Here is a 23,806-nt window from a genome sequence, read left to right on the forward strand (position 1 = left end):
AGGGTTTGAAAAAAACCTTAAAAAAAAAAAAAAAAAAAAAAGTCAGATGAAGTACAATGCATTTGCTGCAGTCACCATTTAAGGTTAATTTCAAATTTTTCTAAAAAATAAAATGCACCCACACGGTTTTAGGGGGAAAAAAAAGTGCATGCATCATTATTTTGCAATGAAGCCTGCAAAGCTTTGCAACTGCCATAAGTGGATCGCAGGTGCAATGCCCAGGCTCCAGCAGACTGTTTGGGCTGGTATGGACTTTCAGTTACAGGGCTGGAGGAAGTTATCAGTAGACTACAAGTGCAGTGACATCACCCCACTTGCAATGCATTGAGATCTACGAGTCCCTCTGTCACTATGGAAGATGGGACTAGTAGTATTTTTATTCAAAGATAGTGTAAATGGACCCGTGGATGAATGACACTGTTGTGCAGGCGAAGCAACACAGCACACTTAAAATATAAACAAGATCCCTGCGATACTGTAAGGGGGGGGGGGCTGAATTTGCAGACCATGACCATGTTTCATGTTAAACCCTAAATATAGGTGTAACATGAAACATGGTTTGAATGGTGGAATTGGCATTTAATCCAACATCTGTGGCAGTTAGAGTAACTGTTTTTTTTTTTAAGAAAAAAAAATGCAAAGCTTTAAAAAGAAAAAAAAAATGGTTAACCTGTTTAACTATATTGGGCAGGGCGTCTATAGTCATGTTTCTGTGTTTGCTGATGATACTAAAATCAGGTAATAAACACGGACTTAGACATCTTAAAATTACAGGAGGACCTGGACAAAATAGGGGAGTGGGCAACTATTTGGCAGATGAGGTTTAATGTTGATAAATGCAAAGTTATGCATTTTGGGGTTAAAAATAGGCAAGAGGAATACATATTAATGGGTACTCCACTAGGGAAGTCAGAAATGGAAAAAAGATTTGGGGGTCATAGTAGACCACAGATTGAACAACAGCACGCAATGCCAGGCAGTGCCAAAAAAAGCAAGCAGAGTACTATCTTGTATTAAAAAGGGAATTTATTGTAGAGACAAAGCAATAATTTTGCCACTTTATAGATCACTGGTTCGGCCTCATCTTGAATATGCGGTTCAGGTTTGGTCACCAATCCACAGACAAGATGCCCTTGAGCTAGAGAGTCCAGAGAAGGGCAACAAAACCAATTAAGGGTTTGGAGGACCAAAGCTACGAGACTATGTTACTAAATTTAAACATGCTAGAAGTGAGGAGATTAAGTGGGGACATGATTTTGATGTACAAGATGTTTAGTGATGATGGCAACATCAGCAATACATTTTTTACTGTAAACTCCATAACAAAGACTAGAGGTCACCACCTAAAACTGGTGGAGAAAAGATATAAAGGAGAACTATGAGGTGAGTGCTCTTCACTCATCCTCATAGGTTTTAGCCGACTTGTGACAATGAGACTGTCACAGGTCGGCTCAGTAGGTTGGGAAGTGAGCGAACACATACCGGCGTTCGCTCACTTCTCAATCCTGTCACGGCAGAGCGCCGTGACAGGGGAGGGGCTGGATTCCCCCCTCCGATCCTCCAGCGCTGACCGGCAGAACGGACGGAGAGGGGGCGGGTACAGCTGGCTCTGCCTCTAGATAGGCAGAGCCAGCTGTCACTCACGCAGCTGGGTGGATCCAGACATAATTGTCGGGATCAGTTTCAGCTGCGGCGTCTCAGTATACCGCGAGCTGTAGCTCACGGTATACTGAGCTTAGGGTGACGGGAGGACGCTAGTTTGTGTCCTCCCGTTACCCTTAGAACTATGGGGAAAAGCTCTAACCCCATAGTTCTCCTTTAAACCACAGGGGGTGTTGGGGCTTTTTTTTCAGTCAGAGCGGTTTAAGTCTGGAACTCGCTGCCACAAGCAGTGGTGTCAGCGGAGAGTATTGAATCATTCAAAAAGCATTTAGTAAAAAATGTATTGAGAGCGCTACCACTGTGCTGAAACAAACAGGAGAACTCACATTTGAGAAGTCATCTGCGGGAGGAAATCCAGTGAGGTCCCTGGGTGAATACAGACCTGAAGAGTCCAGTGGTCTGGACGCGTTCCATCCCGGTTGATCACAGCTTGACAAAGAGGATCCGCCTCGCAATGCGTAGCTACCGACCCAGCTTTCACTGCCCTCCAGTGCTCTTTGACCCTCCTACCACTCCCGTCGGCGTCCGTCACTGTACGAACCACCGCTCTGCCTCCCGAGCCAACTGACAGAGAGCCGACGTCAAACAGCACTTTAGACACACAGTGCCCCGGCTGCAACGGCTCAGCCTGGCCAGCTGAGTCCTTGCAAGAGCCAGCTGTCCTTCCATTTGCAGCCCTCGTCTTCATAGGCAGATTATCCACCAGACCACTGGACTCTTCAGGTCTGTATTCACCCAGGGACCTCACTGGATTTCCTCCCGCAGATGACTTCTCAAATGTGAGTTCTTCTGTTTGTTTCAGCACAGTAGTAGCGCTCTCAATACATTTTTTTACTCAGTTTTAACACAGGGCTCCTCTCTCTGTTTTTACTGGGAGCTTGAGGGCGGGTCCAGCTGGGCCGGCCTCTAGAAAGGCAGAGCCAGCTGTCACTCACGCAGCTGGGTGGATCCAGACATAATTGTCGGGATCAGTTTCAGCTGCGGCGTCTCAGTATACCGCGAGCTGTAGCTCACGGTATACTGAGCTTAGGGTGACGGGAGGACGCTAGTTTGTGTCCTCCCGTTACCCTTAGAACTATGGGGAAAAGCTCTAACCCCATAGTTCTCCTTTAAACCACAGGGGGTGTTGGGGCTTTTTTTTCAGTCAGAGCGGTTTAAGTCTGGAACTCGCTGCCACAAGCAGTGGTGTCAGCGGAGAGTATTGAATCATTCAAAAAGCATTTAGTAAAAAATGTATTGAGAGCGCTACCACTGTGCTGAAACAAACAGGAGAACTCACATTTGAGAAGTCATCTGCGGGAGGAAATCCAGTGAGGTCCCTGGGTGAATACAGACCTGAAGAGTCCAGTGGTCTGGACGCGTTCCATCCCGGTTGATCACAGCTTGACAAAGAGGATCCGCCTCGCAATGCGTAGCTACCGACCCAGCTTTCACTGCCCTCCAGTGCTCTTTGACCCTCCTACCACTCCCGTCGGCGTCCGTCACTGTACGAACCACCGCTCTGCCTCCCGAGCCAACTGACAGGGAGCCAACGTCAAACAGCAATTTAGACACACAGTGCCCCGGCTGCAACGGCTCAGCCTGGCCAGCTGAGTCCTTGCAAGAGCCAGCTGTCCTTCCATTTGCAGCCCTCGTCTTCATAGGCAGATTATCCACCAGACCACTGGACTCTTCAGGTCTGTATTCACCCAGGGACCTCACTGGATTTCCTCCCGCAGATGACTTCTCAAATGTGAGTTCTTCTGTTTGTTTCAGCACAGTAGTAGCGCTCTCAATACATTTTTTTACTCAGTTTTAACACAGGGCTCCTCTCTCTGTTTTTACTGGGAGCTTGCACACTGTAATCTCTGGCCTTATACCACATCCGCCACAAGTTTTCTACCCCTTGGTAGTGCGCTTGATCTTTTCGTTTTTATCTTGTTTCAAAAAGCATTTAGACACCTTCCTCAGACCGTAACATACAGGGGTACAGGTACTCTTAAAAACCAAATCACACGGGGACTCATACACAAGCATACACTTGCACAACCACACACAGACACCCAAAGTTGAGCTTGATGGGCCTGTGTCTTTAATCAACCTTAAATAGTATGCAACTATGTAACATGAAGTTATTTTCCAATGTAAATTACTTTTCTACATTCTCACCATTTTATACCTCGCCTCTCAAGGAGCCTCTTATAGATGTCTCAGGGTTTCCACACCTAGTTCAGGGTGTTGGTATAGTACCCAAGGTTCCCAAACCTTTAAAAACTTGGCATGAGCATCTGTCAAAATACTAGCTAATCTTTCGCTGATCATAATATTGTCCAATCTCAAAGTGAATTTGTGATAAGGGAGGAGTTGTTTTTTCCAATTGCTTGCTAGGGTCGATTTGGCGGTTACAAATATCTGATATGCTACGGAGCTTTGGGATGTGGATAAACCAGGCATCGTGGCGTGTAACAGGGCCTATGTGGGATCCTTAGGAATGCGAGTGTTAAATAGGCAGGATAGCAAACGATAAATTCTAGTCCAGAAAGGTGAGGCGAACGGACAGGTCCACCAAATGTGGAGCATGTCTCCAAGGAGGGTGCACCCGCGGAAACAGACAGCGGACGAGTTAATGAAACATAGGATTGAAGAGATTCAAACGTATAACTGTAAACCGTACCAAAAGAGTAACAGCATACCTTCAATAGTCTGGAACGTATCTTGTGCTCTTCCTAAGGGAGTCCGTAATTTAGATAGAACAGTAAACTGAGCAGCCTCCCACACTGCCCACTGCCACAAGACCGCCTCTGTCTTAAGCAGGTTTCGGGGAATGAGTAACGCATCACGTTTATCAAGCCTCTGGCAGCTGTGAAATAGCTTCTCCAGCCAATTCTCCTTTCTACAGAGACAGAAAAACAAAGATCAAATAATTGTCTGTTGCAGGTATAATAGAATTTCCATAAACTCAAGCATGGGAGTATGAAGCTGGGCACATTTAGTCCGTGACAAATGGACCTTAACCTTTAAAAAGCAAAAGATGACACATGTGCACGTCATCTGCAGCAAAAGAAAAAACATTTTTACAACTTTTGAGCTAAATTCGTTGTTACGAGGAGGTATTTTAATAAAATGTGGATGCCCCAATACCTAGTTATCTTGACATGCTAAATCTAAAATTGCAAGCAAAGTATAGTACCATGCAATTCAAAATATCTGTGCAAGTATTGAAACATCTCAATATTCATGAAATGCAGCAATAGCTTCAGTATTTGAAGCAGCTTATATTTTAGGTTAATGTTCCATCACCAAGTATATATGAAAATTGGAACAAGTAAGCTTACCCTGATCTATGAGTGCTTCCATACAGAATAAAGCTGATGACATCAGAAAAATCTTGGGGGTGGAATGTGTTGCTGGGAGACTTGCTCATGTGGTTTCTTATTGCAGTCGAAATTTCCTGCATTTCTGTGTGACTAGTGTTACTGTAGAGGAAAAAATAGTCATTATTGGCAGTTGCTAATACCTGAAGGGTTTCTGGGTTTACTAGGTGTCAAAACTAACTATAAAACTTCTAAAATCCTTATGTTGCAATGCAGATGCAAAAGCAGATTCCAGACAAGTGTATGACAACAGGGTGATATGCAAAGCAAAAGGGGGGGGCACACAAATCCATCATACAATATTAAAAACAAAAACACCTTAACATTAGGGTTTACAGCATTAATTTTTCTTATTCGTTTTAAATATACCATTTTTTTTTTTTTTATAGATTTGTTAAGTGCGAAAAATACCAGTTGAACCTGCTAGAAATAGGAGGGAGCTGGTAACTTTTTAAACTTTCGGCCTGTGTTGCACTATTAGTTCAATTGTTGTGAGATCTCTTAGGGCTATAGTAGCCTCCCCCATGTTATGAGAGGGGAGGTGTTCTGTAGCCCTAAAATAATTCCTGTCCTATGACCTTGAGACAGAACGTGTGTTACTGGCAAGTTCAACAGGTGAAACTATCGGAGAAAAAAAAAAAAAGCAAAAAAACAAGAAAATAAAAAAGGCAGACACCTCATCTAAGGACTGGTAAACTGCAATATATTAAAATGTTGGTTCCAGTTTTGCCTTAATCTTAAAAAAAATCAAAAACCTTTTGCAGATTTCCTACTAATAAAGAGACAAGAACATACATGCAATGGCCAAAATACAGTACCTTAAAACAATATCTAATGGAATAGACTTCAAGAGTTTCCCAAAAGCCTGTCTGAGCCGAATTCCACTGGACACAAGCTGTACACGGCAAACATCAATGCACCTAAAAATATTTATGTATTGTAATCTTTTTTTTGAAGAATAAATACCATGCAAAAAAGAAAAAACAACCAAAAAAACAAACAACTTTCATCTTTTCAAGTCTTTATCTAATTAGTATATGACTACAGCAATGTTAGGAACCAAGAACAACTTTTTTTCTGAAGACTGAGAACTACAGAGAATGCTTTACAAGACTAAGCATTTCTCTCTGTTCTGTTTTTATTCGTATCTCTCTTACCAGCTTTTTAGAACATCAATGCCTGTTACACAACCACATCAGTTAACTCCTAACTCAAGCCGGGTATCATGTTCACAAGACAGAGCAGATTTTACATTTTGGAAGTAAACTCAAGGCGTTTCGCACAAAAAAGTTTTCAGTAAAAAAAAAAAAAAAAAAGAAAGATCTTTTGAAGGGCCAGCACCATGGAGACCAGGGGTACCCGGTGAGGGAGGTTTGGGGCAGAGACTCACCTACTATTTGCATCAGACATCCAATAAGGGAAAAGGGGGAATGCCCACCGACCCTCAGTTTCGCTCTCTTCAGATGAGCATACCTTCCCCCTCCAGGACGGGGTCTTAAGGGACAAGGTCACACCATTGCAGATGCGCTTTGCCCTGGACCTGTATAAACACCCTGCGGGTAACCCAACGTGCTGTACCACATGCCAAGATAGGTGCCTAATGCAGAATTCAGTGCCCTAACTGGTATTACAGGTCCACCCCACACCTTCAGTGTGGGTGCAGCCCCCCTAAGCAGCAACCATGGGGAATTTGGAATCTTCGAGACTGGCTGTGTCTGGCAACAGTGGCAAAGATCTTAAATAAAGAAAGGCAGGAAAAAAAAAAAAAAGTGTAACAAACACTCTTCTACCTCAGTAGAGCCGAGACATACATCACCTAAGAAAACAAAAAACACGGAGGATATCCTGGAGTGGGAGGAGTTATACAAGTGTTTGCTCAGCTCTGGCCAGTGTCAAATGACGATACCCAACGGTCTTGTATGATCAAGAAATTAAACTTTGTTTTATGCTAAGATTAAATCTCAATAGTGCCAACAACAGTATTGAAAGAGAGCATGAAAAGGCGGTCTATATAACTGAAGTATATGATAACTCTGGCAAAAAAAAGAAGAAGATTCATACCTGTGAAGTAGTTCTTCTGGTAACGAGGATGACAGAATATGAAGGCTGTTGCAAGCTTGCAGGCTAATGTTCACATCTTCAAAAAGAGCTGGTAAGATTATAAAAACAAACAAAAAAAAAAGACCTATATATCTATATCTATATATATAATTTTAGGGACCTAGGGATATATTTAATATGTCACAATTTTTGGGAAAAAAAGGGGTTATTATTCACGATTTAGTCTTAGTCCTAGTTGTCCTTCACTTGAAATTGAATGCACACTGTCCCCCCCCCTCCCCTCTTTTTTTTCTACCCTTCTTTTTTTCATAGAGCACAATGCTCACCAACAGATTAAACCCTGAAAGCAGGGTTTAGGTCTTATTTCACAAGGATCACACTATCTTCTAACACAAATATTAGGGATATTTAATGGGGATTTTTTTTTTTAAGTTGGAATAACCCCCTCACTATTCCAATAGTAGAAATGTTTGTTTGTTTGAGCACAATGCTCACCAACAGATTTTATGTATTAGTTCAAAAGGATGACACTATTTTTTTAACACTAATATTAGGGATATTTATAAGTCGGAATAAGCCCCCTCACTAGTAGATTTAAATATTTATTTATGTAGGATAGGTGTAGAAGGGTCTGTTGTCAAATGAGGGTCAAATTAGCAAAATAGATATAAAAGGAGAAATAGATAATCGGTAAATCAAGAAGTACAATATGTAGACATGTAATTGTGATACAAGACTAAATGCATACAGAAGGTCTTACTAGTATGGTTCGAGATTTTGGTGACCTTGTTTTGTGATATTACCTTATGAGTGAATGATATTGTTTTAAGTGTTTAATGAATATTTGTATTTAAAATTCAATGAATGTATATTCAATTGAAAAGAAAAAACAAAAAAATAGGATTTTGGTACTCACCGTAAAATCCTTTTCTCTCCCTTCATTGAAGGACACAGGGAACAGATCGGAGATCATGTACTGTAGGGTAATATCGCCACCTGCAGGAGAAGGACGCTAGGCACAAAACTAAAGACCAATTACAGCCTGGGGCGGCCCCTGCCGGTGGCCAAACCCCCCCCACCTGCTGACAAGTCTCCAGTTAGCAACAAGCAGTAAAGGAGTACACACCCACACAGAGGGGCGTGCCCTGTGTCCTTCAATGAACGGAGAGAAAAGGATTTTACGGTGAGTACCAAAATCCTATTTTCTCTCCCGTTCATTGAAGGACACAGGGAACAGATGGGAGATCATGTACTGTAGGGACGTCACAGAGCAGTACAAAAAAAGAGGGGTGGGGTAACAGAAACAACAAACCCAACTGAACAAAAAAATTCCCCTCAAACGGCCGCCTGCAACACTTTGAGCCCCAAACCAGCATCCGCAGATGCCAAAACATCCCCCTTATAGAACTTGGTAAAGGTGTGAACAGAAGACCAAGGCGCAGCCTTACAGACCTGAGAAACGGAGGCACCATGACGAAAAGCCCAAGATGCCCCAACAGCCCTTGTAGAATGGGCCGTAACAGAAAAAGGAGGCTCATGCCCCTTAATAGCATACGCTTGAGAGATCGTGTTGCGAATCCATCGAGAGATGGCGGCCAAAGAGGCAGCCCGGCCCTTCCGAGGGCCATCCGCAACGACAAACAGAGAATCTGATTCCCGAAACGAAGCCGTAGCACTCAAATAAACACGGATGGCGCGGACCACATCCAGACAGTGCAGCGCCTTCTCCTTCCTGTGGACAGGCTGCGGACACAAGGAAGGCAGGACAATGTCCTCATTGAGATGGAAAGCCTAAACCACCTTCGGCAAAAAAGACGGCCGAGGCCGCAGAACCACCTTGTCCCGATGCAGGACCAGCAACGGGGATGAACAAGAGAGGGCCAATTCCGAAACCCTGCGGACCGAGGTGACCGCCACCAAAAAGGCCACCTTTTGAGAGAGTCAGAATTGGGATCAAAGGGAGACTCCTGCAACACAGAGCACCAAAATCAAATCCCAGGGCGGCAACGGGGAGCGAACAGGAGGAACGATACGTGTAACCCCCTGCACAAAAGTGCGAACAAAAGCGTTGGAGGCTATCAGCCGCTGAAAAAGGACAGTCAAAGCCGAAACCTGGCCCTTGATCGTACTCAAGTCCAAACCTTGATCCACACCACGCTGCAAAAAAGCGAGGATCCTGGAAACGGAAAACAAAACGAGACGGAAATCCAACCAGGCAAAATAAGCCTTCCATGTTCGATGGTAAATCCTTCCGGACACGGGCTTGCGAGCCTGCATCATCGTAGAAATAACCGCATCCGAGAGACCACGGTCCCTCAACACCTGGCTCTCAACAGCCACGCCGTCAAAGCCAACGACGGTAAAGACGGATGGAACACCGGACCCTGAGATAGAAGATCCGGACGAAGCGGCAGGTGCCAGGGGACGTCCGCCACCAACCGAACCACATCTGCGTACCACGCCCTCGGCCAATCCGGAGCCACGAGGGTGACCGGGACGCCTTCCACCGCGATCCTGCAAAGAAGACGCGGCAACAGATACAGTGGAGGGGAAGCGTAAATCAGACCGTAGCAAGCCCACGGCGCCACCAGGGCGTCCATCGCATCCGCCCAAGGGTGCTGGTTCCTGGCCACGAACCGATCGACCCGCCGATTGAGGCGAGACGCCAGGAGATCCACGTCCGGGAACCCCCAGCGAAGGCAAAGTTGGTGAAACACCTCCGGGTGTAGCATCCACTCCCCCGGATCCACCGATCTGCCAATTTTCCACGCCCGGAATGTACGCGGCGGAGAGAGAGCTGGAACATGCTTGTCCGCCCAAGAAAGAATCCTTTCCACCCCCTGAGACGCGGCCACACTTCTTGTGCCGCCCTGATGGTTGACGTAAGCCACGGCCGTGGAGTTGTCCGACTGAACCCGGACCGGCAGCCCCTGAAGACGGCCCGTCCAATGAAGAAGGGAGAGGCGGATCGCCCGAAGTTCCAGCACGTTGATCGAGAGCTGAGACTCCAACGACCAACGGCCCTGAGTCGCCCAAACGTCCAGAAGGCCCACAGGCGAGCGAAGCTTCAGAAGCTTCTCGGGGGGCAGGAAAACCCGCCGAGGCGGAGTCCAGAATCAACCCCAGATACTCCAAACGAGTGGTCGGCACCAGACAAGACTTCTGGAAGTTCAGGAGCCAGCCGAACTCCTCCAACAACCGAACGGTGATTGCCAGATCCGCCGCCAGAGAGGAATGAGACTCCGCCTTCAGCAGGAGAATAGGGGGCCAGAATCGGGGCCAACACCTTGGTGAATACCCGGGGCACTGACGCCAGACCGAAGGGCAGAGCGAAAAACTGGTAATGGTCGTCCCCCACCGCAAAGCGAAGGAAGGACCTGCATGCAAAAGCGGATCGTCGGCCACCGACGCGCCTGCAATAGCGCCACATGCGAGCGAAGCTTCAGAAGCTTCTCGGGGGGCAGGAAAACCCGCCGAGGCGGAGTCCAGAATCAACCCCAGATACTCCAAACGAGTGGTCGGCACCAGACAAGACTTCTGGAAGTTCAGGAGCCAGCCGAACTCCTCCAACAACCGAACGGTGATTGCCAGATCCGCCGCCAGAGAGGAATGAGACTCCGCCTTCAGCAGGAGAATAGGGGGCCAGAATCGGGGCCAACACCTTGGTGAATACCCGGGGCACTGACGCCAGACCGAAGGGCAGAGCGAAAAACTGGTAATGGTCGTCCCCCACCGCAAAGCGAAGGTAGCGTTGGTGGGAGGCACAAACTGGAATGTGAAGGTAGGCATCCTTGATGTCGAGGGAGGCCATGAAGTCCCCTTGATGAAGACACGCCACCACCGAGCGGATCGATTCCATCCGGAACCTGCGAACGCGCACAAAGACGTTCAACCGCTTGAGGTCCAGGATGGGGCGAATCCCATCCTTCTTCGGTACCGTAAACAGGTTGGAATAAAACCATCTGAACCTCTCCGAGGAGGGTACCGGAACCACCACCCCTTGGGACAAAAGATCCGCCACCGCACAATGAAGGTCCGCCAGGCGCTGGAGGGACACGGATGTTGGAAGGGAAGAACCTGTCCCCGGGACGCGACAGAAACTCGATTTTGTAGCCCGAAGACACCAATTCCCGCACCCAGGTGTCGGAGACGCGGGACAGCCAGCGGCCCGCAAAGAGCCGAAGACGTCCCCCCACCCTGGAATCTCGGGATGGGGGCAGGCCTTCATGCCACGGGGGGCTTACCCTGGGGCTTGGCGTTCCTGGGCTGCCAGGGGCGCTTGGCGGCCTGGGGAGGCGGCGCCTTGCTGAACTTCCCGCCCTTCTCAAGAGGGCGGAGGTGGACGAAAACCGCTGGTCCCTAGGCTTTTTCGACTGAGGCAGGAAGGTACTCTTACCGCCCGTCAGATCCTTAATGATCTCATCCAAGGTAGTACCGAACAGACGATCCCCCGTAAAGGGGAGCTCCGCCAGGGCCTTCTTGGAAGCCTGGTCGGCCGACCAGCATTTAAGCCAGAGAAGTTGTCGAAAAGTGACCGCCGACACAAAAAGTTTGGATATCAAAAGGTGCCGCATCCAAGGCCGAATTACACAGGTATTGCAGACCCTGCACCAACTGTTACCTTCATGCCACGGGGGGCTTACCCTGGGGCTTGGCGTTCCTGGGCTGCCAGGGGCGCTTGGCGGCCTGGGAAGGCGGCGCCTTGCTGAACTTCCCGCCCTTCTCAAGAGGGCGGAGGTGGACGAAAACCGCTGGTCCCTAGGCTTTTTCGACTGAGGCAGGAAGGTACTCTTACCGCCCGTCAGATCCTTAATGATCTCATCCAAGGTAGTACCGAACAGACGATCCCCCGTAAAGGGGAGCTCCGCCAGGGCCTTCTTGGAAGCCTGGTCGGCCGACCAGCATTTAAGCCAGAGAAGTTGTCGAAAAGTGACCGCCGACACAAAAAGTTTGGATATCAAAAGGTGCCGCATCCAAGGCCGAATTACACAGGTATTGCAGACCCTGCACCAACTGTTCCGCCAGGTCGACATAAGCAGGAGACACGTTTTCTTCCGCAAGACCCTGACGCAGCATCTTTGCCCACTCGGTCAAAGTCTGGGAGACCAGGGCTGACGCCAACACGGGGCGCAACAGAGCCCCGGAAACAGAGTACATTGTACGCACCACAGCCTCCGCCTTCCTATCCGTGGGATCCCGAAAGGAAGGTGAATCCTCCACCGCGATGACTGTAGCCTTGTTCAGGAGGAAAACCGGTGGATCCACCGCAGGAGGGGTGGACCACCTAGACAGGAAGGACTCTTCAAAAGGATAACGAACCAAGAAACGCTTGGGGACGAAAACGACTTGCTCGGGCGCTTCCACTCCTTGTAGACAAAGTCATCAAAAAAAGGAACATGAGGAAAAACCTTAGTGGAACGACTACTCCTGTGTGTCCTAAACGGAACCGGCGGGAGCGTCGAAGAGCTCGGGGTCTCCTCAATCTTAAGAGTTTCCCGCACAGCGCGAACCAAGGCCACGACCAATTCGCGCTCCTGGACCATAAGGGAGGCCCCCGACTCGTCACTACCAGAGTCCGCCAGGGAGGAATCCCCCTGGTCGGGATGCGCGCCGCAGCAGAAATTTCCCCCTCTTCCTCCGAAAGGACTGGGGAGGGAGCCGGCAAGGAGCGCTTTAATGGAGGGCGCTGCGTCAGCGCGCGCTCCATACGGGACACAAAAAACTGTCCATAGTGGAGGAGAAAACCTCCAATGACAATGCAGCGCCAGCGGACCCCACACCCAAGGACCCCGCAGGCATCAAGGGAGACTGGGAAAGGGGCGCAGAAGCGCAGGCTGCGCAAAGAGGCGACGTGGGAGAAGTCCCTGAAGGCCGCAACCCTCACAGGGCACTGCGGCAAGTCCGTCCCCACTGTCCATGCCCCCAATACAAGCCACAGGCAATTAGGGAGTCCCCAGCAGGCACGGCCCCCACCGTGGTTGTCCTCAGCAACCGTTCTCCCGCAGGCAGACGACCCAGCTACAGCACCTGACTCCGTGTCCCAGCACGTCCTCACCCGACCGCGTCCCGGCAAGAAAGACCGATCCGGGTGACGCGCTATTACAGGGACCGGGAAGCGGCGCACCGGAAGTGCCGTCAGGAAGAGGGCGCACGCGCCCACACCAAACATGGCAGCCGCCAGAGAAGGCCGCAAACGAAGCCGGGGGCTCGATTAGCGGCCCCCGCGCACGGAACCGAGCGGCCAGCAGCGCCGGAGGCCCCAAGCCTCCGCCAGCACCAGGACCGCAGCCCGACCCCAAAAACACCTCCGGAACACCCGCAGGCCGCCCCCTGACGCCGAGGATCCAGGCAAGGACCCCCAGGGCCACACACCCCGACAGACAGGCGACGGAGGAGGGTGGAGGAGGGGGGGAGCATGTGGAGCTAAAGCATCCAGGCCCATCTCATACATACCCAGGAGGATGCGGACCAGGCACCCCCCTCCAGACCGACAGCAGCGCAGGGGACATCAGGAAAAAACGCCACAGGTGCTGTGCGGAGAACTGGCGCCCCCGACCGCAGTCGCGGCGCCAGCAGCCTGAGGGAAGTGCTGTGACTGGACGGCCGAGACCCCCAGTCATATGCACCCCCCTGGGACGAACCCACAGGCCACCCCGCCGGAGCGGGGCCGCCGCAGCCGACCCACCGTAGCGGGTCTGCATGCGTCCGTCGGTCGTCCAGGGGAGACTCCAAGGATCCGAGACATCCAGCCTGTCGCCCGGACAACACTTGCTAGAAGATTCTTCTGAAAAGATCAGGATGAAGTAGGTAAGAATACCCGAGAAAAAATTCTTAGCTCCTTACTCCTGACGCTAGGCAAAAAACTGGAGACTTGTCAGCAGGTGGGGGGGTTTGGCCACCGGCAGGGGCTGCCCCAGGCTGTAATTGGCCTTTAGTTTTGTGCCTAGCGTCCTTCTCCTGCAGGTGGCGATATTACCCTACAGTACATGATCTCCGATCTGTTCCTGTGTCCTTCAATGAACGGGAGAGAAAAGACCATTAATATACATTAACCATTCTTTTACGTGTTCTTTAACAATGGAATGAAGTAGGAGCAACTCTGGATCACTTCTCGATCTATCCCTGCAGAGAACCGTGACTGTCACTCACGTCTCCTTGCAGGGATTGTCCGATCCTCCAGCTCCGACAGGCGGAACGGACAGGGGGAGGCTACAGCTGGCTCTGCCTCAAGATAGGCAAAGCCAGCTGTTACTCACGCAGCTGGGTGGATCCAGTCAGCATTGTCGAGATCTGTTTCGGCGACTCGGTATACCGCAAGCTGTAGCTTGCGGTATACTGAGCCTTGGGTGACGGGAGGACACTAGTTTGTGTCCTCCCGTTACCCTTAGGAGAACTATGGGGAAAAGCCCTAACCCCATAGTTCCCCTTTGAAGCAAAAAGCCCCCAAAAAAGCCTAGGGGAAGAATAAATTGACATACTGTTCTTGCCTTATTTCTAGCTCCCCGACAGCCAGTGCTCTCCTTCCCTGTCCCATGTCCAGAGTTCTGGGCAAACCCTTGAACACCTTACCTACAAATACAGGACTGCTGGTCTTTCATTGTATGGGATGTAGTCAGAGAACTGCAACAAGTTGGGAAGCGAAGAGAAGGGGCGGGTCATTGTTGAGGAAGCAGGGAATAAGGCAAAGTATATCAACCTAATTATCATCCCCTCAGCTAGAAAAACTGTTGACCCTGGCAATGAAGAAAGAGACTGACTGCAAGGGTAAAGGTTTTTTTTGTCTGGAATTCAGCTTTAAATAAATCACTGGTTTGTTTATATGCTGACCTTTAGAAAGCTACATAAAAACGTGAAAGAGTAACCAAACATTTAAACAAACAAAATGTATGCTTGTTGCCAAAAAGACAATATAGCTTACTATTTTCCAGTAGTCCTTTGCAGAACTTGTGGAAAGATGGCAGTGAGAATAAGGGAGTGTATGTGTCAGATTTCTTCATAAGCATGGCAACTTCCAGAGCCCACACCATCAGCAACTTCCTAGAGAAAGAAAGCAATCAACAAGGGCAGATAAGATACAGATTTAAAACTCAAGAGCTCTGTGCACTCTTTACCAATAGGCTCGCCGTACTAACATTTCGGTTAATTCAAAACTCGAGCGGCACTGGAATAAAAATAAAAAAAACACAAAGTCGCACTGAGCCCTTATGTTTTGATTAATACAGAATGCTGAAAGAAGAGATCAAATTAAGTATTGGCAATGGACAGTATTTTTACTCTTGGGGGGTGGGGTGTCAAACGGTATGGCACTTTTGAGTGAATATATGCCAAGGGCTAGACAGATCTACATACCCTTGCTGCTGTACCCACATTATAAATGTCCCTGTGTTTTCTGCTACTACCTGCACCCCGAATCACTTCCCTTCTAAACACTATATTAAGCCTTCCACTAACCCAGAGAAAAAGGACAGTATGGCCTTCCTAAAATATAAAATGTAAATATGTCACTTCCATCACAAAAAGGCATTCATTTATCATTTAAGAATAGTAGGTGGGGCCTTGCAAATCATTCCTATCTGCCCCTTGACAAACTGTTGGTTTATAGTACAGATACAGCCTAATATTATAGAACCATTTATACAGCATACAGCGGTTTCAAGCTTGTTGGCCATCATTAGTGAAGTGCACTGAAATAATAGCTTCAGTGAGGTAGGGCTTGGGGAGCAACAAAAAGGTATAACCAAGGAGGTTAAGGTGGAGTAGGGTCAAAAAGAATGAAGAAGCCTAAACCAGAGTGAAGTATAGTAGAGCCTTCCTAAAACAGAAGGTATCAACATGTATTTCTTTCATCTCGGTTCCCAAAAAACAGGTGCTCAACCCTCATATTAGGAAAATGGGCAGCACTTCACAAATCATTTCTTTTCGCCCCTTGGCCAACTGTTCATGTAGAACCACTGGCACACATACAGATTATAGCATAATACGCATGTACCTGGATGGTTCAACCTCTGGTGAGTCGGTATCATTGCATAACTTTAACTATGAAAACAAAAACACTAAGCATCTATGTGAAAAGGTGATTGAAAAGCGCAACTAAGGGGATGCAGACAAGAAAAATCCAAGTCATTGAATATCCCATGGCATACAAAGAATAATCCAAGTCACTGAATATCCCATGGCGTACAAAGAAAAATCCAAGTCACTGAATATCCCATGGCGTACAAAGAAAAATCCAAGTCACTGAATGTCCCATGGGGTACAAATAAATGAATCTTTTAAAAAAATGGAAAGAGTAAGGAACAACTATAAATCTGCTAAGAAATGGACATTCAGCCTAAAGTGAATGGAAAAGATACAAAAACAGCGCAACCCCAAATGTTTTCAAAACAGGGACTGTGCTCTTGTTTGCTTGTATTATGCAACATATGTATGAAATCTAGTCAATAGATAATAACCAAGAAAGTTAGTGACTTTACCTGGCATCTTGGTTAAGGTTGTCTCTTTTGAGCAACATTCCCAGGAGATTCAGGATGACAGAGAAATGCTTCTTTGTGGCAGTGGTCACCGTGCTGATCACTGCTCCATCAAATAATGAGGGAGATGAGGAACTGAGACTACTGGAGATGAAGTGATCATGCCTGGAAAGAAACACATTAATAAAAACACACCAATACCAATTCACGATAATGTAAAAAGTGTCACTGTGCTACACTCATGTCAGATTACAAAAGCAAAAAACTGAATTGTAACCCTAAAACTCATCAGTAAAACGCTGATGGCAGCGGTGCAACACATTGTATAATATCCCAGGCAACCAGTTTAGAGTATTTATTGAGGTTTTCAAACATCACACCTCACTGGCAGGACAAATATTTCTGTGATATAGAAAAAAAGGTGATGAAGTTTAGAGAAGAACCAAACTGTTTCATATAATATTGCCTTGATGGCCAGTGGTGAGTGGAGCTCAGCTGTCTGCAATATCAGGTTATGACAAAAAATATGCAACACCAACCGACCAGTGTATTTCAGTTTAAGCATAAAACACACCATATGTACACCACTAAAACAAAATCAATATTACTCAACCAAATGTTGAATCAACTGAAATTGCTCTTAAAAAGGGAGTCAAAACTACTTAAAAAATAGATGTATTAAAAGACAAAACCCATGAAACGAGGACTCAAAGCAAGTAGAAAGGGTGCTTGAATAAATACCTGGTACAGTGTGAATACAAGGTGTAAAGCACTGCATACTGCACTGATGGATAGTGGACAGCTATGTCCTCATGCACGACCATTAAATTCTTACTCAGTAAAGCAAACACTGTAGGAGAGAGAGCCCACATCTACAAAGCAATAGAAAATATGTTATATTTCAGAAACCGAAACACAATATAGGATAGTCAAAAACCTGTTTAGAACCGCGTCTTGGGAGGAAAGCAATTGCTTAACCTAAAAATGTTTTAGGCTTTAAATCACCTCTGTCGTATGCATTTTCCTACATACTGTACTTAACCTATTTGCGTGTTTATATAGTGACATTAAAATTCATCACTCAAGTACACAGCCCCTTTCATTTTAGGCCATGCCCCAAAAGGAGCAAACAAGTCCATATCACAATAAAGCAAAAACGTTATTGCAATGTAGGAGAATGCAAATTAAAGGTGAATTCCAGCCACATTTGTTTTCGATTGAGTGGGTATAGACTCCCCAAGGTTTGAAATGCTCTAAGCCCCCCTTTGAGGAGATCCCAAAAATCTATGACCATTTTCTCTACGGTAATGGCAGGGCCTGAGTGGTCAAGACACTCACAGCTACACTCAAGGTAGCAATCAAGTCTGCCACCAATACCGAGTGGGGGGGGGGGCTTCTGGTCTCTAGTATTGACTTTACACAATGCCATTGTTAATCCAATACCATTCATCCCCCACAGAGCTCCTCCCCACATGGGTCACATTAATCTGCCGGCTAAATTCGGCAGGTGAAAGTAAACAGAGGGCAGTGGGCGGGAGCAATAGCCAGCCTGCTGTTTGCTATTTCAAACTGTAATAGCCAATAGTAGGCTGGCCATTGCACCCGCCTACTGAGCAGAGGACCGAACCTGAGAGAGAAAGGTTAATTGCGAACTAAATTTTTTAGTGTGCACATGATATCAAACAACCAAAGAAAAAAAAAGGACGGCATATTATGTCCTTTATTTTTTTTGGGCCGGTTGCTTGAGAGTGCCAGTTGCTTGAATGCTGGATAATGGGGAGTTTACTGTACTTGTCTAAAAAGAAGCAGATAGTTCCACTATGAGCCTGCAAGTAGTTATAAATAGTTTGCATCTGCCTGAAGTTACTTCATTGTCTTGTGAATAAAATAAAACAGCTCTAAAAACACATCTATCTTCTTGGAATACTTTTCTAAATGAAAATATCTTAGATGCTGGGATCAGAACAATAGGGGGGTGGGGGTGGGGGGCTAACTACTAGACTACTACTATAAGTAACATAACCGACAATCATACATACCCCAATTAGTGAGTTCTTCGCATTTCCAATTGTTGTCAAAACGCTTAGATCAAAGACGACCACAAATTTTGCATTGTCCACATTAAATGTATGGCTCTTGTAAGCCTCGTGCTGAATATCAGCACAAGTTTCGGGTAGCTGAAGGCAGGTCAGGAGGCTGTTTAAAGCACAAGTCATTTCTCCCAAAATCAGTTTGTATGCGGTCTCCAAAACTGGAATGTTCTTTAGCGTCAATACTGCCTGGTACAGAGCATGTGCTGCATCTATTACCTGAAATTTAAACATATGTGAAAAAGAATATCAATACATTTGTGTTACAAGAATTGATATACTCCACCGCAGTTCACAGGGCAAATAACCATTTCATTAGTGCCCCAAAGCAGTTTAGATTTTATGTCCCTTTCCTAAAGTGATACAGACAACCATACACTGGGACTATTTTAGGTGGAAGCCAGTTAAATCAACTAGAAAAAAAAATCCCCACCTACTCAGGATAAAGCAGTACATCTTCCATATAGTGTCCCTGGCAGATATTAAATGAAGTACTACAGAGTGAGTGCGCCAAATAACAAAAGCCTCTATATGCAAGGCATAATGCAGAACAAAATTGTTCAATTTAATACCAGTGTAAGTAAAACAAATGGGTTCCTCAACGCAATCAGATGCTTATTATGTTGAGGCATTCTCAGCCAGAAATCTGGAAAAGCGCCATATAACATGTTTCAAAACCTGCACAAATCCCAGGCACCAGTATGACAACAGCAGGATTTAACAACGTGGTCATGTTTCTCCTTTTTGTTTATGCAATGCCTGCAGCAAAGCCTGGCAAAGAGCACAGCCCAGATGCTGAATGGAACCCAGGGATTTTACATATAGTCGGGTTTACTCACACCTAGCGAAGGATCAGCTACTAGCAAACAGAAAAACCTTAAGCCAACCCCCGCATAACCCCTCCTCAACCCAACATGTTTTGTGGTAAAGCAGCACCAAGAGATTAAACAGAAACACAGAGGGGTTGTACCCCTCAAAGGACTCCAAGAAAAGGATTTTACAACAACAAGTACAGCAGTCCTATCTACTTCTCATTCATTAAGGGACACAGTAATTCAGCTGGAATGTCCAAAAGCAATAAACTTGGGAGGTGAGCAACACCGCAACAACCACCAACAGACCCAAAAGGAACTGGGGTCTGCCCAGTATAAAATATCAATATTCACATACCACATTATGACCACTGAGAGGTGAAGTGAACATTCATTTTCTTGTTGTAATGGTAGCTGAAAGTGGGTGGGATATTTTGGGGAAAGTGGGTGGGATATTTTGGGGAAAGTGGGTGGGATATTTTGGGGAGCAACATTTTCTCACTGAAGTTAATGTGTTAGAAGTAGAAAAAAATGGGCAAGTGTAATGATTTGAGTTACTTTGGCAAGGGCCAAATGGTGATGGCTAGATGAATGGATCAGAGCAACTCCAAAACAGCAGCTCTTGTGGGATGTTTTTGTTCTGCAGTGGTCAGGGCTTACCAAAAGTACTCCAAGGAATCGAAACCAGCGACAGGGTCATGGTTGGGGAGCAAAGGCTGGTCCGTGTAGTCTGATCAAACAGAAGAGCTATTGTAGCTCAAATTACTGAAAAGGTTCATGCTGGTTCAGACACAGTGAATCACAGTTTGTTGCATATGGGGCTGCATAGCCGCAGACCAGACTGGGTGCCCATGCTGACCCATGTCCGCCACCAAAAGCGCCTGCAATGGGCACGTGAGCAACAGAACTGGACCATGGAACAATGGAAGAAAGTGGCCTGGTTTGATGAATCCCTTTTCCTTTACATCATGTGGTTGGCCAGGTGTGTGTGTCGCTTACCTGGGGGAGAGATGGCACCAGGAGGCACTATGAGAAGAAGGCAAGCTGGCAGAGGCAGTGTGATGGGCAATGTTCTACTGGGAAATCTTGGGTCCTGCCATTGATGTGGATGTTACTTTAACCCATACCACCTACCTAAACATTGTTACTGATCAAGTACACCCTTCATGGAAAATGTATTACCTGAGGGCAGAGGCCTCTTTCAGCAGCATAATGCACCCTGCCACACTTCAAAAATGGTTCAGGAAAGGTTTGAGGAATATAACACGCTTGAGGTGTTGAGTTGGCCACAAATTCTCTAGATCTCCAATCCATGGAGGCCCCACCCTGCAACTTACAGGACTTAAAGAATCTGCAACTAATGGCTTGGTGCCAGATACCACAACATACCTTCAGGATCTAGTGGAGTCCATGCCTCAAGGGGTCAGGGATGTTGTGGTGGAAAAAAAGGCCTACTCAATATTAGGCGGGTGGTCATAATGTTTTAGCTGGTGTGTGGCGATACAGAGAGCTTTTAAGATGGGGGTTCATGGGTGAAGACCCAAAAAGGGAACAGGCCAAGTGCATTAATCTGAGCGAGGGAAGTACAAATGTGTACCTGCTCAATCTCCACCTGCAACTGAAAATCCTGGAATTGCTGGCGCAGAACAGGGCTTGTATCACATTTGTCTGCAGTATAATGAACTTGTATGATTCCAATAATCATTGGAACTGTGTTTCAGACATGCATTAATCTGAGTGGCAACTTGGCCCAAAGTGCGAGGCAAGGCATCGCACTCACAAATCCAGACACCTGGCGTTGACCAGGATCAGACAGGTGACCAGGTCACTGTACGGGGGCAGTAGGAACAGGCCAGAGTTCTATGTGGCGCATATATAACACTCCACCTAGCAGATATCAGTTCCTCAGTGTTAACCTTTTGTGCCGTAAAATGGGCAGTAGCAGGAAATCTGGAAGGTGCCTAGCAGTGTAAATAGCAAGGATCTCATTGGGGTTTAGCTCAACTGGTCTTACTTACAATAAGTGAGACTTCAAACAAACCGAGGGTAACACCTGGGGCTGGGTCACAGCTCTGGACCTGGAAACTGCAACACAGATGTCGTCAAAATGCGGAGCCCAGGGCTTAAAGGCCATGTGCTAGCCCCGCAAAGTCTAGTCCAACAGGTTCTGGGTACAGACTGAACAGCTGAAAAGACTAGCAAAAAAAGAGCCATGCTAGGTAGAGGAGGGCTATACAGGGCTTGCTTACAATTTTTCTGTTTGCCAGTATCCAATCTTCCAGCAGACAGAAGTAAATCTGTAACTGAATTCCTGTGTGCCTCAGTGAACGAGAAAGACAATCTTTTACACAAGGTTGCCATGACAGGGCACTAACAGTTTTCATCCCAAGTGCTGCACTGTAATTGTTTTAAAGGAAGGAAGAAAGACTGAATGAAGGAAGGAAAGAAAGAAAAAGGAAAAAAAGGAAGTCTTGGATATAGGCAAATTTAAACTTAATTTAAAAGTCATACTTGGCCCAACACACCAATACGAATGCAGGAGGGGAGGAGAACAAGCTTTATTTTTACGAGACAAGTCAAGATTTGCAAATATTCTGCCTACATCTCTGCATTTACTGATGAAATGTGGCTTCCACTTAGGTAACCTCTACTTATGCACAGTTGTATTACTCCAGGCCTAGACGGGCATGTTTATATAAATGATTAACAAGTAACTGACTAGGTTAACACAAGAAAAGTGGGTAGCAGTAAATCCAGAAATTTATAATGACTGCAAAATAAAAACAAAAATCTTACTTCCTTTTCCTTATGGTACCGTAGCAGAAGCAGTTTTGATTCTGGTACAAAAAGTTTCTCCACAAAAGTCGAGGGAAGTTTAGTATTAATTTGTTCAACAATCTAAAAAGCATAAAAAAAAAAAAAAAAACAAGAAAAACAGCAATGAACAAAATGAAAAAGATCTGCAGTGTAAATTAGCTCTCATTTCATCCAGCTGCTAAAAGGTAAGAATGCTGCAGTGCATGAGGTTAAAAATGTCTTATGTACTGTAATATCTGCGATGAGTTTACCTGTGCCACACTTGGATACAATTTTTTGGTGTTCAGGCCTGATTATTTTGGAGGAAAAATATTAGTGAAGGTCTGCACAGATCTAAATCATCGTAGCAATCTGGAAAAGACTTTGAGGACAAGACATTTTGTCCTCAAGCTTCCCCTCTAAGCCCCACTTGTTGACCCAATTAACTACTTACATTGGCAATTTGAAGACTAAAGCTGGCCATGCACCTATAGATTTTCTACGGTCAGATGGAAAAAGTGCAACAGATTCCTCCATCTACGCTAAACTGTGTGGATGGAGGAATCTCCCACTGGGCCAAGCTTCAGTATGTTGCTAGTCAGCCCGGCTAGCTGTCAAAATATCCGAACAATCTGATTGGATGGATGCAGGCGTTGTTGAGGTGTTTTGAGAGCCAGTGGGGCCGACTAGCAAGATACTGAAGCTTGGCCCAGTGGGAGATTCCTCCATCCACACAGTTTAGCGTAGATGGAGGAATCTGTTGCACTTTTTCCATCTGACCATAGACAATCTGCAAATAATCTGTATGGCCAGCTTAACACAGGTACTTGCAAGCATCACAATGTGTCTGCACTTCAGCACTTTTGTTTCTTAGCAATGTTTAGGATATATCCGATGTTCCCTCTGCTGGCCACGCCTACATATTACAGCCCCATAAGACTTCTATAGGGCAGGCTCCCAGACAGGAGATGGACGCAGCCAGGAGAGGGGGACTTGAAGCACTGGATGTCATAAAACAGCAGAGCAGCAGCCCCCAAGTATATATCAGGAGGTGGAGTTGTATAGGTCAGGGGAGGAGGGGAAAAAGAATAAGAGCACTTTGTCTAAGGTTCTCGTCACAATATTTTAGATAGATAGCGTTCCAAATTATAGAAGAAAAAAAAAAAAAGGAACTTACAAAGCCCAATGCATTTAGGACTACAGATTTCATATATGCCAAAAAGTTTAAGATTTAGTTCAATAACAGTTACTCCCATAAATATAACATTATGCAGTCAAAGTGAAAGACAGCAAGAACGGGGACACTTGCAACTTACACACAGGAATCAAGTCCACATGTAGCTGAAGTGCTTATATGCATAAATACCTTACTTGTCTCCCCCCCGATCGACATGCAATTACATTTTTTCAATCAAATGATTTTGTTTTTCAAGAATGTCTGTTTTCGACCAAGTGATGTCATCACTGGGTCTGTCTGCTGTTCTTTGATCTGAGTTTGGGAGTGTGGGAGTCTCCAGTAACCCTCACAGCTTTCTTCCTTGGATCTTTTTCTGAATTTTATG

The 23,806-nt window shown here is 46.3% G+C and overlaps 1 protein-coding gene across 1 annotated transcript in view; it reads right to left on the reverse strand.

Annotated features, from left to right (window-relative positions):
• The window catches only part of SMG1 (SMG1, nonsense mediated mRNA decay associated PI3K related kinase), a 168,755-nt gene that overhangs the window by 100,388 nt on the left and 44,561 nt on the right, over window positions 1–23,806 (reverse strand). Inside the window, exons 12-20 of the mRNA XM_018572528.1 lie at window positions 22,245–22,346; window positions 18,586–18,855; window positions 17,288–17,418; window positions 16,550–16,711; window positions 14,995–15,113; window positions 7,077–7,164; window positions 5,834–5,935; window positions 4,977–5,117; window positions 4,335–4,534 (exon numbers count right to left, since the gene is read on the reverse strand). Coding sequence (XP_018428030.1) covers window positions 4,335–4,534; window positions 4,977–5,117; window positions 5,834–5,935; window positions 7,077–7,164; window positions 14,995–15,113; window positions 16,550–16,711; window positions 17,288–17,418; window positions 18,586–18,855; window positions 22,245–22,346 — 1,315 coding nt within the window. The remainder of the gene's footprint in view (window positions 1–4,334; window positions 4,535–4,976; window positions 5,118–5,833; window positions 5,936–7,076; window positions 7,165–14,994; window positions 15,114–16,549; window positions 16,712–17,287; window positions 17,419–18,585; window positions 18,856–22,244; window positions 22,347–23,806) is intronic.

The sequence above is a fragment of the Nanorana parkeri genome, unplaced genomic scaffold (genome assembly GCF_000935625.1).
Source record: "Nanorana parkeri isolate BGI_ZX_2015 unplaced genomic scaffold, ASM93562v1 scaffold2060, whole genome shotgun sequence".
In the NCBI taxonomy this organism is placed as follows: Eukaryota; Metazoa; Chordata; class Amphibia; order Anura; family Dicroglossidae; genus Nanorana; species Nanorana parkeri.